The 11,972-nt window shown below is 39.0% G+C and overlaps 1 protein-coding gene across 2 annotated transcripts; it reads left to right on the top strand.

Annotated features, from left to right (window-relative positions):
• The first annotated feature begins 93 nt into the window (after positions 1–93).
• Positions 94–10,767, top strand: LOC144657221 (neuronal acetylcholine receptor subunit alpha-7-like). Of its 2 annotated transcripts, XM_078517529.1 has the most exons (6): positions 94–2,138; positions 2,686–2,831; positions 6,823–6,867; positions 7,378–7,487; positions 7,954–8,095; positions 8,578–10,767. In XM_078517529.1, exons 1-6 carry the CDS (start codon positions 2,081–2,083, stop codon positions 9,559–9,561), a joined length of 1,485 nt encoding a protein of 494 aa, XP_078373655.1. In that variant the 5' UTR covers positions 94–2,080; the 3' UTR covers positions 9,562–10,767. The 2 variants fall into 2 exon arrangements, with proteins under 2 accessions (XP_078373655.1, XP_078373662.1); XM_078517536.1 differs by lacking the exons at positions 94–2,138; positions 2,686–2,831 and adding an exon at positions 2,853–3,585.
• The last annotated feature ends 1,205 nt before the right edge of the window (positions 10,768–11,972 follow it).

Here is an 11,972-nt window from a genome sequence, read left to right as displayed (position 1 = left end):
TATTTGCCTGCCAAATGAGCCATAACAGCTATATCCGGATATACAGAGCCTGAGTAGATTTAGAAGCCAAAAATAAAAAAAAAAACAGTGGAAGCTCAAGTAGTGGGCGAGTCTTAAAATCAAAGTCCTAATTTGTGTGAAAGAAAATATTATGGGTAAAAAATCAATAAAGAAACATTCTAAGATAAAATTTTAAGGCAAACCATCTTGACATAGAATAAGGAATTTTTCCAACTGCAACATAAAAACAGCAAAATACAAGTAGATTGAAACTGCAGCGGTCTGCCGCAAACATTGGGGAGGAGCAAATTATACATTATACAAATAAAAAAAACTACTATTAGCCAAATGTTTTATACTATTAACAAATCTTGCTGCCATTTTGCGAGCAGTGTTGTCTCTAAACTGCTGCATTTTCTCTCGAAAATACAAATTAAGTATGGAAACTGAACTTCAATTCCTTTTATCAAACTTGCCAATTCAAGGTTAAGGTTGGTGTAAACCGCTATCAATCTTTTTTCCAAAACTAAAACCACGACAGTTTTCAGTTCGATATTTAGCGATCACGAGAATACAAAACCTCGTTTCGAAGGCAGATTCGTCGGGTTGTATAATAGGTATTTTCTGTGCTACATGGTCAACGTTACTGTGTGATGTGATAAGTGTATATAGTTTGTGTGCTTCAACTAGGCAAGGTCCGTATAAGGGAAATATTGATGAAGTTCTTGTTTTGCTAAGTTTATGGAACCAGCGAATCGCGTGAAAGCGAAAACAAGGTCCATCCTAAAGCTTGTGAAAAAGGACCAGAGTCCAATTCAGCAAGAATGAACAAAACATTCAATATAGGCAAACACGCATGATAAAGTTAAACACATACATGCACTTTTAAGCTACTTTCGTAAAGGGATAACCAAATTTTGTCTCCCAGACATAGCGGAAAAAGGCTTCTTCTAAACCGAAAAATTGTTTTCTTTTGCAAGATAATTAAAAAAGGCACGACGACACTTTGGTTCGTTTTGACAATCCGCAAATTGGCAAATTCGGATAACTTAGAGAACCAATCAGAACACGTCTTTTTATCACGTGATACGGATTAATGTACCATGCACGTGCTGAATATCCAAGTAATTATATCTGTATGCGGCCTGAGCTAAGTAGCAGGCTTATCAATTAAGCGAGAAGTGAGAGAGCAGGACGGCTGTTAAATCGATACATGACTAATGACTTAAGCTTATTAACTGGGAGATAAGGCCGCGTATCAGCGGCGTTGTTATTTTCTACAGTTTGAGTAACGATAAGGAAATAATAAAGAAGACAAGATGAAAAACGAAGATGTTTAGTCTTTAACTCTTCACCTTTTAAGGTGCATTTCTCAGAAGAATGAATAAACTTGACGTTCTTACTTTCTAACTAATGGTTTCAATGGCATATCGCCAATAACGCAAATATCTGGCAATAAAAATGTAAATCACGAACCCTCCAAAATAGCCTCACACGATTCCTTTATATTTTATAGGAACAAACTCATTTGTTGGGAACAATCGGAGAACAAAAAGTAATTTTACAAGTGGGGACGCATTGTTTTTTGGCAATTTTAAACATTTCCCTTTTCCCGTTATCATCTATTGCCGTCAAACAGGAAAAAAGCTCCTGTCTAGAACAACCGAGAATTATCAAACGATTTTATCTTGAAATCTGGGGGTTCCTTTTTTCATAGAGAGTTCGAGTTGTTGTTTACCAAATTCACTAAATCAGAAAGCTAGATAAGCTCGTTAATTTCCATGCAATTATTAATTAATTTTCGACCGTCTATCCACAAGACCACAATACACGTATATTCTCGCGAGGGAATCGTGTTATCAAAAATCAACATAAATAACATCTGATGTCGTTGTTGCCTCGGACGATTTTAACAATCATCTCGTTGATTTGCGCCGAGGCAACGGAGAGGCACTGGTTGGAAAAGAACTAGCGAAAAATCGGCGTTGAGTTTGTTGACATTTTCTGCCGCTGATAAAATATTGGGATTCACCGCTTGTTGTGTATTTATCATCTGTGTTGAGATCTCGGTTTCACAAGAATGTACCGGTCTATGGAAAAACTAGTTCTATGCCTGCTGTTATGCCTTAATACAATAGGTAAGTTGAAACTTTAGTTTTTTGAACTTTTGGTTAAAAACGTTAGAGCGTCGTTCTGTTTCATTTAAAGTTGAACGGGGCATTTACATAATGCTAAGTTTGGCTGTTTTGAAGATTGATAACCCAAATACATCGGTCATTTTGTTACAGAATTTCCTTAAAATGAAACCTTTATGTTCCACCTCCGATTCTTAATTTAAACGTTTTCAGGTAAAAGACAGCAAGTATGGATATCAATCACACTCTGGTTTAATTGCTTTACAAGAACTCAAAGACTGCAATAATGGCTGTTTATGCGTTCCGACAGAATTTATCGCTTTTGTCATTTTGCCATTGAATAAAGCCTTTTCATATTTTTGTGTAAGCAACAAGCCTTGAATAACTAAAAAAAGAAACTGTTTCAAAAAGGTCTCGTTTTTAAGAATGACCTAACTCGATTTCACAAAATTTTATGCTGTTTTAATTTTTTATAACATGCGACGGGTATTCTTACTACCATTGCTGAATTAAAGATTGTTGACCGAAACTACTTATTCTTTTTTGGCAGCTGCAAGCAAACAACACTACACCGACTTGGAAAGGCTCCAAAAAGATTTATTCACAAACTACAGTACAAATATCATTCCACAGAAAGAAAAAACTACTGCAGTCAAAGTGAAGTTTGATATAGCCCTCAACCAAATCATCGATTTGGTAAGTTTCACAGTTCTTCTTAATAACGTTAACTTTACACACCTTTGCTTGTTAAGTTTTTATGTTATTCTAAAGGGAGTCCATCTTGAGGTATTTTTGGTGTAAAAATCTGGTTTTTGCGATGGAGCAACTGAGCCAAATGTCAACTAAACATAATTCAGTCGCTTCCATTTCTCCGAAAAGTATATGGTGTTCATGTCATGTTTGGAGCCTTAAGACTTTAATTAAATTACTTAGATTGTTCAAAACATAGAAAAAGTTTCTCCTCATAAAAATTGTAAAAATAGATCAAAATACGTTAGAGTTAAAAGATTCCGGCGGAAGAAAGACCGGTTATCAGTTGTTTCGAAATAATGCCCACATAGCCAAAATAGAAGGAAGAAAAGAGTAATGCTTAAGCTTCATATTTTGTTTTCCGGCAGTTTTATCACGGTGGCGCAAGTGTGTATTAATAATAGATAGTTTTCATATGTCCTGTAGGTGCTGGGAGAATAGCCTTATTATAATCACTGCCATTAGACCTGCTGGGTCGTGGGACTGACAATCTTGAATTTCAAATGTGTGCGAGTTTGGACGTCATGATGTTAGGATTCGGTTCAATTATCAGTTTTCTAAATCGACTTCTGCAACATGTCCTAGTTAAAGAAAATCACTTTTCAGTGAATGTTTTGTATCGAATACATTACAAAATACTCAATGGGAGATCGTTCCTACCTAGTTCTCAGATTTTCTGGTAAATTCTGCACAATCGGAGGTAGGGATAATTGGACCGTTCTTGAAGTCTTTTTAAAAAGCTTTTTCAAATGCGTCAAACATTTTAACTGCAGCCGTTTCAGGATCCCCGTGAGAACTAAACTGATAAGTACCGGATGGAAATCTTCAAAAACTCAGTAGGATATCTTAAAATAATTGTTGTCTGTTGAGACGAGTTATTCTTTTTCAGGCATGGTAAGGAAAAAAATTACAAGTCATAAAAAACACGGTATTTAAGAGTTGTCTGACTTAAAACGTATTCCTGCTTAACTTGACTGTAATGTCTTAGCCTTATAGCTAGTCGCAGGCAATGCTAAGTCCGCCGCACAACCCACGCAACCAGCCATGGGATGCTGGGCATTTTGGCCGTCTGGCATGGGGCACTCGTCAAACAAAGTCAACGGCAGCAAATTGCAATATTTTCAAAATATTTCTGCGTTCCTTAAAAAGGAGCCTTAATTTGGGAAAGTAGCTTGTCGCTCTGACAAAGACTGGAGTTACTTTATAATTCAAACATGGAAACCTCACTTCCAGTTCGGTCTATCCTTATGTTTCTAACACCTATCCGCCAAGCTGATATATTTTACATCTTAAAACTAATCTTAAAAACAGGAAGCCTTAAGGAAAGTAAAGACTGGAGTTACTTTACAAGTCAAACATGGAAGCCCCACTACCGGTTCATTCTCTCATTACGTTTTACCGCATACCCATGGAGTGATTGCACTCACTTTACTTTGACGTAAACAATTATAATGGACATATTGTTACATTTACGATTGATTGCTTGAACATTAAATGTGTTGACGACCTAGAGTTATTACTGATCCATAAGTTGGTTAATAAGCCAAATTCTGCGTAAAACATTTTTTACTGCCTGTTCATTATTTATGCGGCCTGCTATCAAAACCACATATACTCCGCTGTTAACTGGTTAGGTCCATTTGTAAGATGGTTTTCAACATTTTTCACTTTTGAATTCAGATCGTTTCCCTGATCGTTATATTTTAATAGAGGAGCTTTTCGCAGAATGTCGTCTTTGGAAGGTGATATTCTGGCATTACCACTATCTTAGCTGTGCTTGTTCAACCATCGTGGAACCATGGAAATTTATCCCTTCGTTCTATTCTCGTCAGTCTTCTGAGGCGGTATAGATGGAAATAGCTCTTTTGATTTCAAGTGGGTGCTGAGGTATTGTTTTCAACCGGCTAATCCATGCTGCGGTGTCATATTATGGAACGAAAAAAGGACCATGGCCGCAAATAGGACACTGGAAGGGATGATGCCGGACCACGGTCGATCTTGTTTAACACCGCTTGATGGAAGAGGCTAAAGGTTTCATGGTGTTCGATCGTGCTGGTCAATTTGTCAGAATAGGTGTCTGGGTGTATGGCGCGCCATCTGTGTCAAAATTACTTTTCCACATATTATGACACATCATGTATCGAAATAGGTCGTAATGGGTCGAAATAGGTCGTAATAAGTTTCGTCATGTAACGTTATCTCGTAATAAAAATGGTCTGCACACGAACAAAATGGCCGCCGTGGAGAGGGAAAGAGAGAGCGAAGGCTGGGCAAGAGGTGGGTCATGTATGAACTCACTTTCCCTCCGTAGCAACATGAAGTGTATCCATGGGTTCGAATGTCATTACGAGAATAAAGTTACCTGATATAGCCATGGAAACCAAGGTATTTCGAGATAGTGTTACACGGTATAGCCATGGAAACCATTTTTATTACGAGATAACGTTACACGACGTAACTTATTACGACCCATTTCAACCCATTACGACCTATTTCGATACATGATGTGTCATAATATGCGGAAAAGTAATTTTGACACAGATGGCGCGCCATATGGGTGCACCATCTTCCAGAAGTGTTGGTCAGATCCAGCAATGCACATTGAAAGTGTATCTCGAATTCATCCAATTGAGCTGCATTGCCCGTTTGGCAAGAGCCGGTTGCTACTTTAGTACAGTGTTGTTAGGGTTTCCGCGTTTGCCAACGACACCAACAACGACGAAATTAGTTCACTGTGATTATCATTACAGGTCCACTTTCTTTTCTCTGAAACATGTGACCTCAGAGACGTTTTTGGCCTTCTTGGAGAACAATTTCTCTACAGACGGCCGTTAAACACTGCACGAGGTACCCATTAATTACCTTGTGTTTTAGTGACTCCCGAAATCGGCTTTCTTCGATCGTCTCACTGAGTTATGATACGTTCGTTCCACGAGTGATACACTGACTGAGGATTTTTTTATGATTTAAATGCAGGTAATGAGCCGTTGTGTTGTTGTTGTTGTTGTTGTTGTTGTGGTAAGTCATGTTGGTGCCATCAGAAAAAGGCTACTCCAGCTACAACTTTAATTGGTGCTCTGATTTGGGATTCCTTAAGAATTCAAAGCATCAATGTCAGAACAGTATTTTGAATTTAAACTGTTGAGTCCAGAGTTTCAGTATGGACAACTTTTTTAAACCAGAAGGTCCGTTTGCTGGCGTAAGAAAGGATTCGAAAGAGTCCTTGAAATGTTTCTAACCTGTTGAAATAACATTAAAGATGAATTCCAGTCCGTACTGCGCAATCTCGGCTGCAATGTTTATCGGAGCCCAACATGAAGGAATGTTTACAAGCAAAACTAAAAATTCCGCGACAAACTTACCTTTTTCTTCATTATTAACGCCAGATATCCTTGCAGAACAAAAGATAACGAGTAGAGGAACCTTGACGCTATTTCAAACCGACGTTTCAGCTCATTGGAAATTCTTGAACGAAACGAACTGTAATGGCGGACTAAAAAACTTCATGTATGCTGTCACCGAAGTGTAACGTTTCAACGAATTCAAAACAAAAACGAAAACAAACCCCGAGTCTGCGCAGTACGGACTGGAAATCAGCTTTAAGCTTTTTAGCTGATTTTGTAGGATATTAGATTTTTGACTCGACTTTGTCCTATGTGGAACTGTGCAACAGCATAATCACAACATTGACATTCAAAAGATGTCAGACTTTTTGGTGTCAACGTGGTAAATCATGTTTCAGTTTTTGTGACGGCGGCTAGACTGTGTTCTGCATACTTCCTCAAATGGTGGAAGTAGTCAAACTTCTGTTCCATTTTCCGATGTTCCATTTTTGTCTGACTAAGCAAAAAAGTTACCTATGGAGAAGGACCAGTTTATTTCAGTATTTATGGTACTGACGATGTTTTTGTTACTGTTGTTTTTTTTTATTTTGTAGGATGAAAGACTGCAAACTATGACGACGATTGTGTGGGTGAGGCTGGTAAGTTATCCATAGCGACCACATAACCGTCAAACTGAAAAGGAATTTATTTGATCTATGATACCTATGATATGTAGGAATAAAAAACCCTTTTCCTTTGTATCCTGACCTCGACCAGTTCCTTTACTTGTTCTGACTAGATCTAGATCTATATCTAGATCAAAAAGCCATGATTGGCCGCGGAAATGCCATCTAGAACAGCGTGACAAAACGTCTCAGGGTAAGAGGTATGGGGCGAGGGTAGTGTCTCCCCCGCTCTGTGCAGCCCCGTCTTCCTGCGTATTAACGCCTGTCACTTAATTCAAGCAATAGACTAAGTAGTTTCAAGGTTTACCAGCATAAACCACACAGAATTAGGAGAGCATGAGAACAAACTTCAACCCACATAGTCTCTATGAGTTCAAAATTCGATGAAGTATTTCTACATGCATGCGTTGTTTCTACGTTTTCGCTGCTGTCGTGATAAAATGTCTTTATAACAATGATTCCTTATCTTGTTTTTCTTTTCAGTACTGGAACGACTTTAGACTAAAATGGAACAGCTCTCATTATGGATCGATACGGTCTTTTGTGACGTCGTCAAAGAAAGTTTGGCTTCCAGATATCACCTTGTATAACAAGTGAGTGTGAAAAGATTCATTCTTGTATTTTAACTTACGATGTTTGTTGTCTTGCTATACTCACGTACTGCCCGGTCTTAACTCTTAGCACAAAAGAGTAAGTAGAACTTTTATGTCGAGCTTGGACTTAAAAGGTTAAAACAAATAAATTATATAAAAACAGCGCATTAAAATCATATATTTGAAGTGAAAAGGGTGGTTGAGTAGCTCAGTGTTAAAACACTGCACCGGCATCGCAAAGGTCATGGGCTGGAATGCCGTTGATGCCTATTTTTTTCAGGCTGGCTTCGCAACTCATTAGGCGGGCGCTACTAGTATATTTAAGGTGCATAACTCAAGAATTTCTTCATTTGATCAGCCTTGCCCAGTGACAAACTGTTGAATTTAATACCCTACTTCATTCATTCCATCCTGGATTTAATTCATGACGCAAATTGTTCACCTTTCTTTTTTTCTCTTTTCAAAGCGCTAACGACAATTATGACAAAGAGAAAGAGGAATATTATGGACTTACCATTAACTCTAATGGAAATGTAGGCTGGTTCTACCCAACAATATTCAAGAGTTCATGTACCATTGACGTGACGTATTTTCCATTTGATGATCAGGTATATACACTTAAAGTTATAAGCATGCGTACATGTACTGTGATATTTACAATAGTTTTGGCGACGTGGGGTGCTTACTTCTTTTTTGTAAAACCAAGCTGAACCAAGTTGAAGTTACCTTTCAATAATGGCGAGGTTTTCCCCAAAATCAAATGACCAACTGATCAAAAGTTAATATTAGCCTCGCTACCGAAAAAGACTGGAAGCTGGAGAAGTGTGCAAATGGTACGTATTGCGGAGATTAGGTGTCACTGTCCAAACTGGAAAGAACATCTCAAAGGGTTCGATTTCTAACCAGGTTTTTCGGTTCTTCTGTTAGTCTAGATCTATAAGTATCAAAGGAGCTGGGATTTGAGCAAATCAAACTGCGTCTTCTCAATAAGTGCTTCAAAAATGAATCCTGTTTTGCGCCGACAGGATAAACCTTGGCCTCATATTGTGATCGATACATACGATTTGTTTCTTGTTGCTTTTTCTTTCAGAAATGTATCCTGAAGTTTGGTTCGTGGTCATATCACGGTCTAAGCCTTGACATATTCCACAGCGGACCAGGCGACACTAACGCCTTCACAGATAACGGAGAATGGGTCCTAGTTGGGATGCCTGTTACCAAGTTCATAACCAAGTATCGCTGCTGCCCGGAGCCTTATCCTTTCATTACTTACAACGTTATAATCCGCCGTCGGACCATGTATTACATCCTAAACTTCTTGACGCCTTGTGTTCTCATGTCGGCTTTGACAATCCTCGGATTTTTTCTACCCGTGGAGTCTGGGGAGAGGATGAATGTGGGCGTGACCGTGCTGTTGTCGTTAACCGTGATACTTCTTTTATTAGCCGAAGAACTTCCAGCCACGTCCGAAGTGGTTCCGCTCATTTCACGCTACTACACGCTTACGATGATAAACGTTTTCATCTCAATCGTTTTCACGTGCGTTGTACTCACGTTTCACCATCACGCACCAACGCCTCTACCGGCCTGGGTACGTCTTTTTATTTGTCAGTGGTGCGCAAACGTGTTACGCGTCAAGCGGAACGGAAGCAAAAACGAATCGTGCCTCCCTGCGAAACGCTTCCTAAAGAACCGAAACATGAGGAGACACTCACTTGGAGAGAGGTTGTATAGCGAGGAGAGCGCAGAGCCTGCTGCAACGAACCCGTTTGTAAACGCGAATCATGCTCAACCGCCCGGGTCTGTAGTATCAACGGCGTCCATCCAGTTAAAGAAGCTAGACGATCGAAACCCAAATGTACGGAAACGAGTCACTCAAAATTCGAAGCAATCCGAAGCTTTGGACATTCTCGTAGAAAGAACTAAGAAAGATGACGAGAAAGAACGGCATAAGGAGGAATGGCGTTTTGCCGCGCAGGTGCTTAATCGCTTGTTCATGTGGATTGTTCTGTGTCTTGTTGTATTCAACTGTCTCAGTGTTTTATTTTCGGCTCCCAGTGAGAACCTCAACTAGATCAAAATACAAATGTGGCAACATCGTGACTCAGTGCAGTTTTACGTAATGGACGGCTCTCTAAAACGGTGTAGAGAGAGAGCTGGTAGGTCCTTGTTGTAAAGTCTGCAGTCCCCTACTTCATCTACCTCCCAGCTGACCCCTCTTTGAGGGGATACCTTCTTAAAGCAGACCCCTCCATAAGGCGGACACCTCTCTAAGGAGGACCCTTCGCTACGACGGACATTTCTCTTAGGCGGACAGTCACAGCAGGTTCTGAACTAGTCCACTTATACTCAGTCGCTCAATCGTCGTACGACAGTACGCGACCATAGAAAAAACTTTGATGGTTCAAGACAACTCCTAAGCAAGATCTCAGCTGATGACATATGTACAGCAAGTCATATCCATTCATCTCTGTCGTTATTAAAAACGCGCTAAGAATACTTAGCTCGTGCTCCACAGAGAACGACGAATTATCTTAATTCATTTGAGGCAGTAATAATTTGGCTTAGACGGATTGAACTGAATAATAGGCCAGTGTTACAGGTAGGCAGAGAGATACAATATACATGTAGAAATCCGACATTGAAAAGTCAGTGAACAGTTCAACAAAAGACATTAAAACTCAAACACAAAACAAGATATTCTTGAAAAAGAAACGTAATTGGAAGGGGAAGTTAGTCTCACAGACGGACATAAAAATTCCTTGGTTTAGTGGTGCGGCCAAGGAACGGATGAAGACATTTGGATCTCAGTGTTCTTGTATTATTGTTTGTTTTCATGGGATGGGCTAAGAAATCGTCAAAGGCAACACCCATCGTATCAGGTTTTGAAATCCTTGAATATGTTTCTGTGAGGCACAAGAAGACTGGTGATATAAAAATTACAGCTCTTAGAAACCCTTTGTTCCTGTGGAAGCTATAAAATTAACTCTCAGCCGCCAATCATCTACTTGTTATGGTGGTTTATTCGCTAATCAACAGAAACATGTGACTACGAAACTAAAGTAATCAGAGCTGATTAGGGACGGACCATTATGTTTTTGGAGGGGGGTAGAAAAAATATTTACAAAAAAATGTTTGCAGGGCTTAGAAAGACAAAATAAATTGTTTGCAAACAGGATATATGTATAACAAAAAAAATAGTTTGAATTTCGAAAAAAAAAATGTTTGGAGATGTGCATCAACTAAAAAAAGGTTTGCAAAGGAGAATTTTTAATACTCCCCCTCCAAGAAAATAATGGTCCGTCCATTAAGTATGGTTTAACAAGAAGTTATTATGTAAGTAATGTCAAAATGTGTGTAATATAGGATATGGTGATATTGACAACGATAATTAACTATTGTAACGAACATCAATAAAAATAGATACATTATGATTTTGTTTGAAGTTTTTTCATAATGTTTACGTATAATACGACCCAATGTCGATTGATTTTTGGCCCTTTCTTAATTTAGTAGTCCCGTCCGATGTATCAATCTCAAGAAAATTCATTTCCGTCATTTCCTGAAACGTTGTATCATTTCCCTTTTAAGTTTGCTACATCAAAAGCCGATTTTGGGTTCAGTTTTCAAGTGAGATGTTTTGTACATCTCATCTCAAGGCTAGCTAGCTAGTTAAAATTTTGACCAATACACGTGATATTGCCCTTTCGCCGTATTGGAAGAACTTCATCTCTAAGGAAACGAACCTATACTATAAAGTTGTAATATAAACACCGATCTTGGAGATAAGAAGTAAAACCTTGCTGCCTGCCTGGTGTGCACAGGCTTTGTCCACAATTGATAATCGGTCCCCTGCGCTCGCATACGTCAGCAATAAATTGAGCGCGCGCATTCACCAGGCCTCGGATGTTCAAAGGATGAATAACGACGTTCACAGAGTTAATCACTATCCAGTGAATAGCGTAGTTTATTTCAGTTTGCCAACGCTTATCTGCAGGTTAGCAATTTATCTGTCCCCAGTTGTTCAAAGAATGGATAACGCTATCCACCGGATAAATCACTATCCAGTGGATAGCGTAGTTTGTGTCACCCTTTGAACAACCGGGGCCAGGTGGATAGCATTATCCGCCCTTTGAACAACTGCGCCCAGAACATTGTTACAATGTTCCAACTATACCTAGATCAATAAAAGTGGTGTAATAAAAATGCTTATTGACCGAGTTACAATAGGTCGGGCTAGAAAGGAACGTTATTGGCTCTCCCTCAGTTTACTTAAACCTTGCTGCACGGTCCATTCACCATAGGTGTTGCGAAACCGTCAAAAAGAAAGTGTTTGTATAAAAAAGACCTCATTTCAGAAAGAAACTTCACTCCAAAACATTCCATTGTCGCAATTGCTATTAAAATCTCAATGGGTTAAAAAGCAATAGAAATTAAGAAAGGTGAGACAAAATCAATTCAAGAAGCTGAGGTAAAATGACGTCA

The sequence above is a fragment of the Oculina patagonica genome, chromosome 1 (assembly GCF_052425735.1).
Source record: "Oculina patagonica isolate OP01 chromosome 1, crgOcupat, whole genome shotgun sequence".
NCBI classification, from domain to species: Eukaryota; Metazoa; Cnidaria; class Anthozoa; order Scleractinia; family Oculinidae; genus Oculina; species Oculina patagonica.
Note: the sequence above shows the minus strand (reverse complement) of the source record. Positions and strands in the feature narration are given on the sequence as shown.